Here is a 17,028-nt window from a genome sequence, read left to right on the forward strand (position 1 = left end):
GTAAGGATTGTAATGAAATTAAAAACTACAACAATCTGCCTGGTTTGTATGATAGCCACAGCCGAAAGCACGGAATTTGCAATGTGTTGTTATTGATTGAAAAATGTAAAATTGTTGCTTCTTCAGATAAATATTTGTTAAATTTTCCATGGGCATGCCATTGAGTGTGGCTAGCTGTCTTGTGTCCTGCAAATAGTTGGCAAGTGTGAATACATTTAAAAAAGTAAGTACATCTTTTGAGTAAGTAAATCTTTTATTTGCTGCCAAATTTCAAAATGTGTAAGCAGGAAATTCTCAATATTGTCAGACTTTGACATCTTTTTTTTTTTTAACATAACGTCACCACACCGAGTTTCTCTGGCTGTGATTTAGAAATAGGGTGTCATAGATCTACCATTTTCAAGCAACTACTGGAAAGCACTATCACATCAGAGCAAAATCCTCAGCAGAGCATCAGCAGGCAGCTCTATCAGCCATTGCTTCTGATAACCAGCACAAAGTTACAATGCACAGTCAGGTCAATCACAAAGAGTTATTCGGCAGCTTGGTGCTAAAGTGCTGCTTCCACAAGGAAAAATAGAAAGGGTTAAGGTTTTTACAGGTTAATGGCATTTTCAGTGGGGAAAATGGATTCATTATACAAGTACCGGTAAATAAAGCTAAATGGAGAAACAAAATAAATTTGTATATCAAGGATACCACTGCACTGCAATCTTGCTATATTTAACTTCCCCCCCCCCCCCCCAGCAATTTGCTGGGAGAAATAACATGTTTCTAAAGTAATTTCTTCCCTTATTATATAGTAGACCACTGTGTTAACCAGAAAATTGTTATGAAAGCAGCTTTATGTCTTTTGTTTTGCTGAGTTGTAATGTTATTCATAAAATGACAGCTGTACTGTATACATTGTATAAAGCAAAGAAAGGTGGCATAGTTTCACGTGTTTATTGATATTATCATTGCAAAACACATCAGACCTGATCAGCCTCTTTGGAGAGGTTTGTGAGTTAAGTCTTCACACACTGCAACAGACATTATCAACATTTTACAGCACAAATGTTTTAACAAGAGCACAGCGTGGTCATTACATAAAATTCCATTAACAATATGAGATATTATCATTACATTGTTATTAGTATTTGCTGCCATACAATAGAAAGACTAATTATATATATTGGCTATTTATAATGACCAGTGTGATTTGTGTTTTAACATCAAGAGCCATATTTCTGCACAGTCAAAGGCGTCCTGGAGGCCGCTTCCCCGCACATGACGTCACCGTTTTCAGACGTCATTACGGCCTCTGGTGGCTCTCTGGCGGCTCGCGCCGCTCTTTTTTCAGCTGAGTAGAACAGAAGGAAATAAACCACTTTACTCAAACAATGCATGCATGGAAACACCTCCATTTTGTGTCTGTTGTACATGTTTTACGACAAACGAGTGAATCAAAAATAATTTGGCCCACATGAAGTAAACGTTTCCAGAGTCACTGTCACCCATCGTAAAAATAAAAAATAAAATAAAAAAATAAAGAAAGAAAAGAAGTTGCTACATAAGACAAAAACACCACACTAACACAAATAATAAAACAAAATTCTACATAACACAAAAATAAATTAAAAAACAACACTTCATGAAGAGTGCTGCCAATTATATCTCGTCCTTATATCAGCCTAATGAAATGCAATTTCAACCCACGATAGAGTGCATACATTTGGGGAACCTTGTTTGATTGATTTGAATACCATTAGTACTAATTATTGAAACACAAAATGTATTTGGTAAGCTCATTGACCAACATAAACACTTGAAGCCAATCATGAGACGGCCTAGTGCCCGCCTGCAAGGACCACATGAGTCGGGGCTGTTCTAAAAATAGCTCACCCGTGATAGGACATTGTGATTTTCTTGGAATGTTTTAGAAGGGATCGTTTAAAAATTCAAAAACTAGCAGAGATTTATGAAAATAGTGGTGCATATTTTATTGTTTCCTAACCATTGAGGAAAAAAAACATTAACGTGATTGATGCCTTCACAAAGATTAAATTATTAATTATGAACATTACACATGCTAATATTAATGATAATTTGAGCAAATACGATCCTTCAGAAGTGTGTATCAAATTAGTAGGCCTACGCACCAATCAGTAGCAACGACGTAGCCCTCACTTTCAAAACGTTGGTGACCCCTGCCCTAGAGTAAACGATTTATGATGACGTTACTTTGAATAGCTTACCGATAGCACTACATGGCGTCACAATGGGCTCTTCCAGTTGCGTTCCCCTCGCAATGGCCGCCCGGATCTTCCTGACTGCGTAGATGCTCGCTGTCATGCAAAACACTATTATTAGTCGTAGTGATGATGATATTTCAGATATTGTACATATGTTCTTGTTACATCAGACTAAAACTTGACCTTTAAGTCACAAGCTTTAGTTTCTCATGAGTAACTTATTAGGTAACACTAGAATTAGCCATTGGCAACATTGATGGAAAACATAAAATAATTATTGCATGTACAGTATTAATTAAACTGTCAAAACACGTCTTGAGTGTTAAAATCAACTATGACTGGTCAAGATGTAGACGTTGCCTGGATTGTTCACAACACAACGTCGTTAAATAGTAGGCTAAGTTAAAGACACTTATGGTTAAGTAAAAACAACTCAAATTTACCTTTTATAATCAGTCAGACCATACTTTCTGCTTCTTGAATTTTTTCCCCTCCGCTGTACGCAACGAGTACACAAACAGCACTACCGGAATTGTCGTAGAAGCTCACGACCAATGAAGTACGCCGAAAGACAATAAAGGCGGGGCGAGAGGTGCCAGTTACGTTTTAACTGGCTCAGAGTTGACGCAACGTAATCACGTGACCAAGTGAACCAGTAAAAGGCCCACAAATGGCGAGCTGGCATGCCTAACTCGTCATTTCCCTGTGCCTTTAAATAAAAAAATACTTTTGTTAGCGTGGAAATTGATTAATGGACCACTTCAGCACCGCAAACCGAAGATGCCTTGTAGGTAGCGCCTCAGAACTTTGCTAATATAAAAGAAACTGGCACCCCAAAATATTTTTTGAGAGGAATGCAAAATCAATATAGTAAAAACACTGAATTAAACATTTTGCCAATATTAGACATGTTGACAATCGTGTGATCCATAATAATTTATTCATTATTTCGCAATTTTACAGCTTAATTACTTATTCTTGCACCATGCTTACAAATAATGGCCAAGTTATTTCAAACAATAAACACGTTTCTACGCAATCTTTTCATATTGAGTACAGCAGTTTGTCACAGTTGCATTTTCAATATATACACACATATTTAACTTAAAACATGTTCACGACAAATTCACGCAGTCTTTCAAAACAGGACCATACATCACAAAAACTTAAGTGAGACGCATTATAAGGAATGGTGTGGCGTAATGTTGATATTCACTTCCAACCACAGCAGCGCGTCGAAAACCAATTGCTGACTCACTTTTTACTTCAATGTCATACAAACATAAAGCACAAAACAATCACAAGCGGGATCCAAGGGGATGGATGGAGACTTTGAGGGTCAGTTTTTTTAGTCCATCCTGATCTTCTGGTTGGTCATCCTGTAGATGATGCTGTCGTAGCCCGGGTCCATGTTCCACAGGTTGTAACCGACGGTAATCACCGCAAGCGCTAGCGCGATCATCAGCCACAGTACGATGTTGAAGACCACGGCGTAGTTGAAGTTGTACTTGTAGGCCAAGTTGTATGGGCTGCCTGGGTTGCTCTGCAGAAGGATTAAAAAACAAAAAACAAAAAAACAATAAACACCTTTTTTAACAATAGATTTTGCATGTTTGCACTTAATAGAGAAATATACTATATTTCCTCAAATAGCAGCCTTCATTAGTTAGGTCAATATATGTATAATCTACCACTGCAAAATAAAACAATCTAACAATATGCAGTATTAGATTCTGATGGTATGAAGCCGTGAGCAAAAATATTGCAGTATGACAGTATTCACATTACAGTTCTTAAATGACCTTTTAAAAAAATAAAACAATAAAAATAATATTTGGGTAAATAAAAACAGCATTCCCCCCTCATTGAACACAATCACTTTTTACTATATAGAATATTTAGTACAGAAGAAATGTGTTAAGTTTAAATTAATAAGTAAATGTTAACATTCTTTTTATTAAGCCACAGTGTCCCATCATTGATGAGCTGACGCCAATCAGTATGTTTGTTGAGTATTGTGATGAGCATATTGTGCAATGTATTGCTGTTTGATGGCAGAATGAATTCAAATGAACTTAAAATAAATAAATAAATAAATCACAAAAAATATTGTGCCCTGCTGAAAACAGAGAAGAGCAGCTCATTCCCGGTGACAGCCAGAATTGACATTTTATTGAAACCTTGACTTTTTGAAAACCACGATAAAGTGTCAAAATGGTAATTGGCCCATACCTAATACAGTTATAATTAAGCATTTCATACAAATAAGAACCTCCCCTCAATCAACACATTGCCCTTAAAATAGCCCTGGTACTAAAAATAAACACTCATGGCCATTATATGCAAAACTATGGTATATAATTATTGTAATAGCAATACAATATGAATATTTTTTAAGTACAGTATTTGTGGAAATAAAGAAAAGAAAGAAACAAACATAAAATGTAATAGGTGATGATAATAAGTTGTTTTTATTTTATTATTTATCAGTGGAAGGTTTTCGATTTAATTGCATTATTATTATACAAATACTGTATTGAAATCTAAGTCTAAAAATGCATTTGCACAAATAAATGCCCCTCCCTCAAAGGCCTTGCCCACACTAGAAGCCTGACGCTGCAGACAATATGGACTTACGATCTGTTTAGATTCCAAAATGGAGCGGGATTTCCTGGTGAGAGGAGCCTCAAAGTTCTTCACGGTCACGACCTCCACCACGGCGCTGTTGCCATAGAGACCGTACACGTCCTCTCCAAACTACAAAACACAAACACAAATGGAGGCTCAATCGGCGAATTGGAAGTCTCCTCCTCCTCTTCTTTACCTTCTGCAGGACAGAGGAGAGAATGGCGATGGCATCGCGGTACTGAGGAGAGTCTTGTCCGTAGACGCGGCTCAGTTCCTCCAGGCCCGACAGCTCCAGGGAGTAAAGGTCTGGGGAGTGGTCCTTGGCCAGATGCCTGTGCCTTTGCAGCTGTAACAAAAAGTCGCATCGTGAAGCCAGAGCAACGTTAGGAAAAAAAAATAAACATAGCCAAAGTGACAACTCACCAGAGCTGTGATGTCATGCAGGACTTGTATCTCAGAAAGGAACAGCAAATCGGCCTGCAGACATGACGCGCGACAGAAGCGAGCTTAGATGAGATGTTGTGTGTGTGTGTGTGTGTGGTTGTGTTACAGTGGTGCCAATGGAAAGCGACCTCTGCGTTCCTGCTGAGGGAGTTGAGGGGCAGGGTGGCCAGCACGGAGCCATCTTGTGACAGGCGGGCTCGGATCTGCTGCAAGGTAACCGGCAGATCCTCAAACACGGCGTTGGCTTTGCCCAGCATGTACAGCCTCTAATGGTGGACACAAAAAAATGCACGATCAGCATGTCACAAAAAAAAAACCACACACACACACACAAAAATAGTTGTAGTACTACTATCATGATCAATATTATTAGTAGTATTTGGTAGTGGGCTGCACAGATTATTAATTTTTTTAAATAAGAATCATCAGAAAAATGACTTTACAGGGTTACTGCAACATTATGCTCACAATCATAATAAAAAAAATATTTAAAAACATACTTACATTGTGATTTAATTGTGCACATAAGTTACATAAAATTGTAGCGCGTACAATTTGAAAAACAAATATTGTTCTTTCGTGTACCACTAGAGGGAGCCCATGCTTTGAGAATCACCATACTAGAGCCTTTAACTTGTAATAAATGTTGTAATAGAAAAGCAAGAGAGCCCATGTGGTGAAGTGGCGTGCTGCTGTGTTGGGGCTAATAGAAAAGTGGCAATATTCACCTTTTTCCCAGATCCAAGAAAAAAGTTGCACATTCTTGCTTAACTCTTTGACTGCCAGACGTTTTCAGAAAAGGGATGCCGCCAGTGCCAGCCGATTTAAGCATTTTGACTGATTTTCAAGGTCCACAGAAAATGTTCTGTTTGGACTATGGAAACACACGTACTACCAAATGAAAGATTGGACTTTCATCTTTCATCAGAAAAAAAGAGTTTGTTTCTACCTTATTCCGTTCTTTAGTAATCAACAATAGAAAATGGTTAGTTTGACCCAATTTCGCCTGTGTTGGACCAAAATACGGAGAAATCAAGCTTTTAGTGAAACGATATTATTTCATGCATTCTAGTGAATTTGACACTTCTTTTTGTCCATGAATGATGCCACAAACACCTAAATAGTGCTTTACTTCTATAAAACACTACCACCAAGAATGAAAAAGTGTTTTTTGATAGCAAAATACGTTTATTTACATTCAACAGTGTAACAATTTGACAACAATTTGGCAAACTATTTACAAATGTGTGCAACTGTGGTGCTATTTACAAATATGTGGATGTTTCAACGACAGTTTTTCTTTTTGTAACACTCTCCTGCGTGCAAAGAGACGCAACAGCATTTGCACAACAGATTGCCTCTTCGCGTGCGCCACTTTCTTGCCGGCCGTTTTTTTCCGGGGAATAGCAAGTATATACTGCAGTGTGTCATCAAGTCTAATATCAGGATCATGCTACGGTTACGTTACGGTGGTGTTACGTCTCGCTTCCCCGTGTCCTTCGGTTGCTATACCGAGTGGTAGATGTTCTGATCCATTTTATCCACTCCATTCATGGTGGCATCGTAGTCCAGAAACAGTGTCTTCTCCGTGATCAGACTGTACCCGCTCCTCCGATGAATATGCATTGGACTCGGGGTACTCTTCATTGTCCGATCGAATGTCCGCTTGTGCAGCTCCGCGTTTTCCGGCCTTAGCAGCGCTAGCCGCGCTAGCCGCGCTTTGCCGGTGAGGCTTACTACTTGTTCATAACAGTCACGCCAAAGCTTCCAACTTTGGCGTAGAGCTCGGAGTCATCTTCATCATCATCATCAATCTGCATTGGTCGATGCCAACTCTCCATCGCCCGATCGAATGTCCGATTGTGTAGAAGTACCCGGCCGGCTATTGTGCGCGTTTTCCGGCCTTAGCAGCGCTAGCCGCGCTTAGCCGTGAGGCTTACTACGTGTTCATAACAGTCACGCCAAAGCTTCCAACTTTGGCGTAGAGCTCGTTGTCATCATCATCGTTGACATCAATGCGCTTTTTAGTATTGATTGATGCTTTCCGTCTTTGAAAAAAATGCTCAAGCTGAGCTGCTTGTAACCGGTTGCTTGGTCAAGCCATTGTGGCTTGGATCAGCCATTGTCTCCTCAACACTCTAGCTCCGCCTCACGTCTTCTACTGACGCCCACGGTGGGCGGCCCATCCAACCTTGTGCAAAGAGAGTCATCGCTGCCCTCTAGGGGCCAAAACGAGTCTTTGACTAATCAGATCTGCCTGATACTTTCAGCACAGCTGCCCAAGGCTTTCCTGCACCCGTTTTTGAAAAAAAAACAAAAAAACAAAAAAACATAGGGGACGTCTTTTAACGTCCTCGGCGCCCTTCCCTAGGTTTATGCTAAACGTTTTATAACGTTTATGGCAGTCAAAGAGTTAAAGTGGAAGTCAAACTTAATAATTTCTTGCCAATAATATGTCGCATGTGACCTCACTAGTCTAAACATGACATTCTGATTAATATTACATTTGTGGAATATGAGTTATGAAGCAAAATCCAGCCGTTTTGATCCATCTGAGGGGGCGGCCATTTTGCCACTTGATGTCGACTGAAGATGACATCACAGTTGCTCAGGGCTCAGGCAACGACAAATCACAGCTCACCTGTTTTCTGAAGCTGCGCTGTGATTGGATGTTACCTGAAACTTGAGCAACATTAATGTCATCTTCATTCGACAAGTGGCAAATTGGCCGCCGCCGTAATATTAACCAGAATCATTCACTGGGCTGAAGGTTCCCAAAAATTGTTGACAACACACATTAGCCTCAAGCCCAAGTTTTGAAATTCAATATTGTAATGACCATGTTTGTACCTCCTCACTCGGTGCGAGCTGCAGCACGACAGGCGTGTCCTCGGCGAACAGGGAGTGCACCGTCTCTGCGACACTATCCAGAGTGAAGGGCACCGGCTGGGAAGAAACAAGGAAAACCTCACCATAAGCGACCAGAGGTCCCATTTTGTTTGTAATCCAGATCCAGGATGGCTCACATTCTCCAAGGGATAGGAGGCCACACTCTGAGGCAAGGCGAGGCCATCGGCTCCTCGGACCACTATCAGAACATTAGCACGGGGACGCTGGAACAAGGGACCAGCCTGCAGGCCAGGCCAAGACAGATCCTGAATGGAATCAAGACACAATGTTATTAAAAGGCTCATTGAACACTTACTTGAAGCAGCACTGTGACCGACTGGTCAGTAAAATATCAGCTTCGACTGCTTGATAATAAATTGCCACGTCACCTCTTGAACAGAGAAGCCCATGGTTAGGGCCACCAGGTCGGGAATCTTCTCGCCAGAGACGGGCCACTCTCCTTTCTGGAAGGACACAAACTCTGGAGCTTGCAGCACCGTCAACCCATCCCCGCGGACATCTGCACGATGGGATGGAGAAAAGATTTTATAATGTTATGGGGGAAAAAAAACACTTTTTAATTTCTTGAACACAAATAGTTGGATATATAAAGTGCTATACTTGAAGAATAGTGGGACCAATTAACATGAACACCTACAATTAACTTCTCTGCATGATCTGTTGGACTGGATAAAGATTCAGAGCCACTTTCAAGTGTCAGAGAGAGCAATACACTAATATGCAGAAACATCTATATTCCAAACAAGTGCAACGCTGCTTATGCCAAAAAGTTAAGCTGCACACCGTCCAAACGGTGACATGGATGAAGTGCTGGACTGACAAGTGAAAATGCCAGCAATTACATTTTCAAATGAATTATACTCATTCAAATTAAATGGAAAATTCAACTTTCTTTTTTAGCACTTGCACCTTTTTTTTTTCCTACCTCAACATTCTATGTGCTCGCACCCACAAGTACAAATCACTCAATTTGTAGTGCCGGCAGTCTTAAACGGGCTAATTTCTACTCATTACAATTTCAATTTGTATCAAACGTCAAATTTTTAATCAAAACTGAGCATTGTTTTTCTTTTCTTTTTTTGTAACAACACAAGCCAGGCAGAAACTCGTGACGGAAAGAGGGAGAGGAACTTCCCTGTTTCGTGGCCTGTCACATGACTCACAATCCATATAGGAACTACAATAAATCAATAATTATCTTATAACCTGGTTTTATTATGGCCTAATCAAAACAATGATGAAACGCACTTTAGAGGGGGAGCAAATCATTACTACACAATATGCTTTTTGCAATAATGGAATGTTCCCCAACAATCTGACAACGGCACAGAAAAATGGGACGACATCACCTCGACGCATCACATTAATATATACATCGAAAATAGTGTCAAATGAATGAACCTATCGACGACGCTAGCGTTGCTAGCTCGGTTAGCCAACTGTGGTCCGCTTTGACACTTTGACGACACGACGCGGTAACGTTACACTAAAGCAAAAGGAGATCCGTTTAAAATAAACAACCGGCGGCCTCTATTAGTTCACAATTCTTACCGGTCGTGCAGAGGAAAAGGAGGACGGACACGGCGAAGGACAGTGACTCCATCCTCGGCCAGCCAGTAGGCGACATCTTCCCTTCTCTTTGCTTCAAGCAGAGATCACATGATCCAACACGTCACGCATAATCACGTGGTACAGAACGCGACAACGCATGCGCACCAACAGCCTCTGTGGCCTCTAGTTTTTGGACTGGTTTGCGACAAAATTAAAATATGTCTATATGTTAATTTATATAATTGAGTAAATTTAACAAATGTTATTATATCGCCACTCTCTTAAAAATAATGGTCTTAGTCATATTTTGACAAAAAGTCTTCTTTTTTTTGTCTTAAACATCTCCTCAGGATGCTAACCAGTTTATTTAAACACTGTGGGATAAATACGTCAAAATCAAAGCATAAAGGATAAACTAAACTAAGACTTAGTTTAGTTTATCCTTTATGCTTTGATTTATGAAATGTAGAATTATACTTGAAAATATAACAATTAGATTAGCCAATTCCAACAAAATATATAGAAGATAACCAATTCAGTTTGATTAATAAATATTAATATATACATTTCTGACAATAACGGTGCAAAAACAATATATAATACAGTAGTGTATTTGTATCATGCAATGACCAATCTTGACGTTTGGTGGCACTGCAGGCCTGCAATAAATTGTTTGCTGTGTGCTGATGGGCTGCACAGACAAAGTGCCGCTCGCGACAATACAAATATATTCCTAGAGATGGCAATGCAGGATTACGTCGTCGCGGACAATTTGGCTAAACGATTTAATTTGACATTGACACCCAATTCATTTAGTTCCAAACGTAACCTCACAATTAAAGGAGCAGCACACACATTTCATCTTGCAGTTTGTATATTTATTTTTTTTAAAGCAACTTCTTTTTGTAAAATATAAATACAAATTAGGAGATATTTTAATTACAAAGTTAAAACAAAACAAAACAAAATGAACACCCAAAAAAAAGTTTGATTTACTGCAGTAGCCTCACTGTTAGATATATACACAAGCTCTTTGCCAAAGGGTGAAGATCAGTATTACAATAGAACTTTATTATACAATCAACGCTGTAGCTCCGCGTGTTAAATTACAGACTGGACAGGAAGCACAATTTTAACATTATAAAATGAAAAAAAAAAAGATACAACAAAAAGAATTGTACATCATGTGCTCCCTGTGAACTCAAATAGCACATTCAATAGCACACATGCACAATGTGCTGCGCTCACGCGCTGTCTGGTTATCAGAAAGAAGGGGAAGGAGAACTATGTACACGCACACACACACACACACGCACACACACACACACACACACACACATATGTATATGTACATACATATATTTATTTAGATTTATTTGTACATATATTAATTTATAAAAAATACGACCATCAGTTATTGAGAGTCAAGCGTATGGCTAAGCTAACACAGGCCGGGTCAGCCAGCAGGTCCAAAAGTCTTTTATGTACAGTGCCGGGCGGGGAACTTCGGGTAGCAAACTGACTCCAGACGGATAAGAAAGCCAACCGCAGCCCGAGAGGGTGAAGAAGGTCAGTGCTTGTTGTGAGCCGGGTTAAGGATGAGGCCCACCTGGCCGGCCGCCTTGATCCTGTCCTTCAGTTTGTCCCTGGCCTGCTCCCAGCGGTCGTCCAGGCACTCCAGCGTGGAGCCCAGCAGGGCGGCCAGTTCGGCGCTGTCCTCCACCAGGTCCAGCAGTTCCTTACTGTCCGGCTGGAAGCCCTCCAACTCCTCGGGGCAGGAGAAGAGCTGCGACAGCGAGGCCTGCCGGTAGAACTCGGCCTCGGACACCGTCACCACCTCCATGTGGGGGAAGGCCTGCCGGAAGCCGCGGGCCGACATGCGCAAACGGCGGAGCACATCGGACAGGAGGAGCCAGTTCCTAGGCCTGAGAGGGAGGAAAGAAATACAATTTATTACGGATGAGAAATTACCACTTGTAAAGTATCTACATATTTTACTAGTGCATGTCATTTAAAAGTCATTCATTATACTTTTGCATTACAATATTTCTGCACTATTTGGAGTTACTGCCCACAAAAACAGCAGAAGGTGGTATTCATGGCCTGTGACTAGTTTAACTGTAATTTAGTTTTATTTTTTAAATAATAAAAAAAATAATACATTTGAAATGGATTTATTTAAATGCAATTTTAACGTAATCTTAAACTTTAACTTTTCATTTATTGGAACGTGAAATTATCATTTTATTTTAAAGATAATGGGAAAAAAATTGTAGTAAAATTTATGGTGCAAATTTATTATAATTTACAACTTGAAATTAAAATATATTTACAACAATTCTTATTTATAAATTTAAGAATTAAAACTTTAAAATTATATTATATTATGTTAAAATTCTTCTTCTTTTTTTAACTCAAAATCTGAATTTATGTTGACATTTAAAGATTATTTTAAAATTAAATTTACCTTTAATTTTTTATCAATCAATTTTTGGTACAAAAAAACAACAACAATCAAACAAAACTATTCCTTTTAATAGCCACAGAAAAAGTCAGTTGTTAACAGCATTATACTTTCAATCTTCCAGAACATACATGTAAACAACTTTGGAGGCTAATCACTGGTTGTGCATGTAATGACAAACACGATCTAAGTGACATCACGACCAATCCAAGTGCTGCGTATAATGACTGACAGGTAAACAGGTCAATGTCTGCATGAACAGTGACTGAACAGCTGATCAGTGACTGTATACTTGTGCAGAATTTCCTGACTTATATATTCATATCACAGTGTAAGGAATACGTGCCAACTATTATAAATTCCTGGTTGGAAACTTTTTAGAGATGTCCAAAAAGTGAATCTGGTCACGATGATGTACAACTGCATCGTAATGTGCATTCTAAATTGTATTTCTGCATTATGGCAAAAAGTACGGCATTATTCCCAACACTTGGGAATGGCGAGACGCTCACCCATGAGAGACGGACACCTGGATGTTGTAGCACGGCAACAGGGGCCGGTCGGAGAACTCAAACTCAAACACCTCCCTTTTGTCGTCCTCCTCGTCTTCGTCAGGGCCCGGCGGGTCAGCCAGGATGTCGTAGGCTCCGCCCTCCTCGGCAGACTCTGAAAGGTGCAAAATGAAGGTGAGCTGACGTCTTGGGACACACTTTTTCATACAAAGATTCAGTGGAAGGGCAGCGTCACAGGTGACCCAAATTCAAATTTTACATATTGCTACAACACTTGCATATATATATATATAAAAAAGAAAAAAGAAAAAAAAGAACAGACATAGCATGATAAAAAGACGGAAAACACTTTAACAGGCAGTGTGGACGGGATTCAGTTACACCTGTGATACTACCACCAAAGATGGAAAATTGTCAGGACAACTGTGAACTTTGGTGAACTTTGTTCCATTTGTTCTGTGACAGCATTGTTTACAATAATAGGGACCCAGCCCTTCTGTCAATCCCAAAAGTTGAGTAAAAAAAAAAAGAAGCCATAAAATGGCACCAAAGCACTACTTTTAATAGACAGGGCTACGGCTTGTCTAACTGAAGCTCAAGTTCCTTGGCATCAAGATGCCTCAAGATGGCACTAAAGCACTACTTTTTTTTATTTTATTTTTTTAAGAGTAGGCTAGGTCTTGTCTAATAGAAGCTCAGGTTCCTTGTAATCAAGATGGCACCAAAACACAACTTTTTTTTTAGACTGGGTTCGGCCTTGTCTAATAGAAGCTAAAATTCCTTGTAATCAAGATGGCACCAAGGTACTACTTTTTTTCTTTTAATTAGACAGGGCTTAGTCCTGTTTAGCAGAGGTTCAAGTTTCTTGGCATCGAGATGCAACAAGATGGCTCCAAAGCACTTTTGTTATTAGACTGGGCTAGGTCTTAAGTTTTGGTGCGATCTTGTGGCAACTTGGGGCGTTTCAGAATAAGCACAAAAACTGAATAGGCGTAGGGGTTTTTTAGCTAATAGAGGAGAAGTAAAAATAAATAAAATAAAATAAAAATAAAAACTCAAATAGGTGAATTTTTTAATTGAATCCCAAATATGCAGGGAAATACTGCATACAGAAAAGCAACACGGCTGAAACATGTCGGCTTTTAAGGCAGTGTAAAGATTGTTTCCATTACAGCTGCGTCCGAAAGCAGAATATCTTCAGGTCGCCCAACGTTACGTGTGCGTGCCATCTATATAGAAACTCAACAAATAAATACCGGATTTTACAGGCAGCGTGAAAGAGGCTTCTGTTACTGCTCTCATATTAGTTCTGAAGGCAGAAAATTGCCGGATCGACTTAGTAAGACCCCCCCCCCCCCCCCCCCCCGTTTCCGCTTCAGTACAGAACAGCGACATTGGAAAAGGGGTAAAAAAATCTCTTCTACAGGCTGATAGAAAGGGATCGTTGTGATCAGTACTCACCACACACAACGCTGCCGTAGAATTCCCAATAAACTCCGGGGTCGTCATCTGCGCGGCCCTGAAGGTCAGCAAAATAATCTATGGAGAGAGGAGAGGAGCATGTGACTCACCAGCCAGAGCCCGGGGGGACAGGCAACGAGGCAAACAATTGCCCTTGGAGACAAGAGCGGCGAATGGATAAACGGCAGTAAAAGAGGAGGAGGAGGAGGAAGGGGGAGAGAGGACGTGTTAGAGGAGTGTGGAGTGGTGGAGCAGGGGCGGGCGAGGGGGGGGCTAATGGTCAGGGGCCAGCAGCTTCACCACGGGGGAGGGAGCGACTGTCTCTGCTGGGTTAAAGCTGGCTCAGTTCAGAGCGTCGCTGCAGACGGCTGCCAGGAACAAGAACCACACACAGTTTTGCTGGTGCGCGCACACGCACGCACACACACGGCGAGAGAGCTGGATAAGCACACGCGGCGAGAGCAAAGTGTGTGTTCAGCACATACACACAAACACACGCACGCACGCACATTCGGCGAATCAGAGCCGGGCTTTGTGCCAGCGCTGAGGCGTGGGGCGTCTGGCGTGTGTTTGGAGGGATTAACGGCCTCCAGATGAGTGGGACCAGGTGGAGGGAGGGCGGCCATCGCTCGCTCGCTCGCTCACTCTCACTCGCTCGCTCGCTCCACAGTCAGGCATCGATCTACGTGTCCACGCTCTTATCAAAGTTCAACACTACCTTTTTGCAGCCATCTCCCTATAAAGAGGGGTGACAAACCCAAGGCCTGCGGACCACATATGGCCCCAAAGCCTCCAAACTTTTAACCCTCCAAATGCTCATAACATATGCTGAACATATCTTCCATCATCATTTATCAAGTATTACCCTTTAAATCTGATAGGAAAAAGCAACAGCTTATCCTTTTCTCTTGTGTTTTCACCCGATGAAATCAATTTTAATGAGTCCAACCTGACATTATGCACCGGCAACAGCCGAGTCCCGTTCTCCCCGTCTCAAGTTACCTGGGAGAGACGCACACGGGCCCTAACACGCACTACAAAAGCAAAGTCTCCGGGCCGGAGCGAAGCCCATTTCCTCACGTACGCTGAGCAAACACAGTTGGCGTTGCTAAGTAACCAGATCGAGGAGCTCAGAGGCAACAGCACGCACTCCTGCGGGCTCAAACTCCCTTGTCTAACAGGTGGTCGAGGGAGGGGAGGGGAGGGGAGGGGGCCCGCCGGAGGGGAGAGATGGGCTGACAGCGGCTGACACGTCTGCTGACGGCCGCAGGCGAGCGCGGGGCGGAAAATGGGGAGCGGCGGGTGAGGATTTGCAAGGCGCGACTCGGAGCAACAGGTTGCGCAGGGGTCGAGGCGCTGAAAGAGCTGCAAACAGGATCGAGGCCTTCGGGGACTGGCTGCTGCTGAGCAGCTGCTTTAACATTTGAACCCTCATCACCTGCGTGTACCACCCAAAAGCAACCCCTTACCCAGTTTATCTCCTGTCCTACCTTGCGGCACTTTGTAATACAAGGTCAAACCTTTGCCAGTAGCTTGTCCACAAATAGAAAAATCCTGTCACAACTGTGAGGGTTGTTATGCATTTTTTTCGGAATCATCTCTTTTGCACCCCAGGGGGACGGCCATTTTGCCACTTGCTGTCAACTGACAATGACATCATAGTTGCTCAGGTAACGAGCAATCATGGCTCAGCTTCAGGCAACAGGTGAGCCGTGATTGGTCGATACCTGAGCAACTACAATGTCATTTTCAGTCGACAGCAAGTGGCAAAATGGCAGCCTCCTGAGATGGATAAAAAGGGATGGACTTTGCTCATATTCTACAAACATAATATTAATCCAAACATTTTGTTTAGACTAGTGGGGCTGCAAATAACATATTATTGTATAAAAAATGTTTGAGTTGATTTCCCCTTTAACTCTTTGACTGCCATAAACGTTATAAAACGTTTAGCATAAACCTAGGGAAGGGCGCCGAGGACGTTAAAAGACGTATGTTTTATTTGTTTTTTTTTGAAAACGGGTGCAAGAAAGCCTTGGGCAGCTGTGCTGAAAGTATCAGGCAGATCTGATTAGTAAAAGACTCGTTTTGGCCCCTAGAGGGCAGCGATGACTCTCTTTGCACAAGGTTGGATGGGCCGCCCACCGTGGGCGTCAGTAGAAGAAGTGAGGCGGAGCTAGAGTGTTGAGGAGACAATGGCTGGTCAAGCCACAATGGCTTGACCAAGCAACCGGTTGCAAGCAGCTCACGCTTGAGCATTTTTTTCAAAGACGGAAAGCATCAATCAATACTAAAAAGCGCATTGATGTCGACGATGATGATGACTCCGAGCTTGACGCCAAAGTTGGAAGCCTTGACGCGACTGTTATGATCACGTAGTAAGCCTCACCGGCTAAGCGCGGCTAGCGCGGCTAGCGCTGCTAAGGCCGCAAAACGCGCACAATAGCCGACCGGGTACTTCTACACAATCGGACATTCGATCGGGCGATGGAGAGTTGGCATCGACCAATGCAGATTGATGATGATGATGATGATGACTCCGAGCTTGACGCCAAAGTTGGAAGCCTTGACGCGACTGTTATGAACACGTAGTAAGCCTCACCGGCTAAGCGCGGCTAGCGCGGCTAGCGCTGCTAACGCCGGAGCTGCACAAGCGGACATTCGATCGGACAATGAAGAGTACCCCGAGTCCAATGCATATTCATCGGAGGAGCGGGTACAGTCTGATCACGGAGAAGACACTGTTTCTGGACTACGATGCCACCATGAATGGAGTGGATAAGATGGATCAGAACATCTCTTACCACCCGGTATAGCAACTGAA

At 41.9% G+C, this 17,028-nt stretch overlaps 2 protein-coding genes and 1 long non-coding RNA gene across 5 annotated transcripts in view; all 3 read right to left on the minus strand.

Annotated features, from left to right (window-relative positions):
* Nucleotides 1–931: 931 nt before the first annotated feature.
* Nucleotides 932–2,801, minus strand: LOC147164442 (uncharacterized). The gene is made up of 3 exons (XR_015096714.1): nt 2,678–2,801; nt 2,238–2,327; nt 932–1,342 (listed from the first exon to the last, which is right to left on the minus strand). It is a non-coding gene; the product is annotated as an uncharacterized LOC147164442 (long non-coding RNA).
* A 354-nt stretch (nt 2,802–3,155) lies between these two features.
* Nucleotides 3,156–9,903, minus strand: atp6ap2 (ATPase H+ transporting accessory protein 2). The gene is made up of 9 exons (XM_086092092.1): nt 9,768–9,903; nt 8,585–8,715; nt 8,333–8,461; nt 8,157–8,252; nt 5,435–5,572; nt 5,286–5,339; nt 5,059–5,208; nt 4,872–4,991; nt 3,156–3,777 (listed from the first exon to the last, which is right to left on the minus strand). Exons 1-9 carry the CDS (start codon nt 9,841–9,843, stop codon nt 3,583–3,585), a joined length of 1,089 nt encoding a protein of 362 aa, XP_085948218.1. The 5' UTR covers nt 9,844–9,903; the 3' UTR covers nt 3,156–3,582.
* A 713-nt stretch (nt 9,904–10,616) lies between these two features.
* The window catches only part of bcor (BCL6 corepressor), a 42,300-nt gene continuing 35,888 nt past the window's right edge, over nt 10,617–17,028 (minus strand). For 2 of the 3 annotated variants that reach the window (XM_086091535.1, XM_086091534.1), the window contains 3 exons: nt 14,205–14,282; nt 12,744–12,897; nt 10,617–11,692 (listed from right to left, as the gene is read on the minus strand). In XM_086091535.1, coding sequence (XP_085947661.1) covers nt 11,338–11,692; nt 12,744–12,897; nt 14,205–14,282 — 587 coding nt within the window. In that variant the 3' untranslated portion in view covers nt 10,617–11,337. The remainder of the gene's footprint in view (nt 11,693–12,743; nt 12,898–14,204; nt 14,283–17,028) is intronic. The other variant, XM_086091536.1, reaches the window with a different exon arrangement.

Source organism: Leptonotus elevatus, chromosome 12 (genome assembly GCF_054856555.1).
Source record: "Leptonotus elevatus isolate MCC_2025b chromosome 12, RoL_Lele_1.0, whole genome shotgun sequence".
Classification (NCBI taxonomy): Eukaryota; Metazoa; Chordata; class Actinopteri; order Syngnathiformes; family Syngnathidae; genus Leptonotus; species Leptonotus elevatus.

What these genes read in the sequence shown, in the direction of transcription:
- atp6ap2 (XM_086092092.1), bottom strand. Translation starts at nt 9,843, where the DNA reads ATGTCGCCTACTGGCTGGCCGAGGATGGAGTCACTGTCCTTCGCCGTG. An exon ending in CCTTTTCCTCTGCACGACCG is followed by an intron (nt 8,716 to 9,767) that starts GTAAGAATTGTG and finishes CCCATCGTGCAG; the next exon opens with ATGTCCGCGGGGATGGGTTG. An exon ending in CCCTCAGCAGGAACGCAGAG is followed by an intron (nt 5,340 to 5,434) that starts GTCGCTTTCCAT and finishes TCATGTCTGCAG; the next exon opens with GCCGATTTGCTGTTCCTTTC.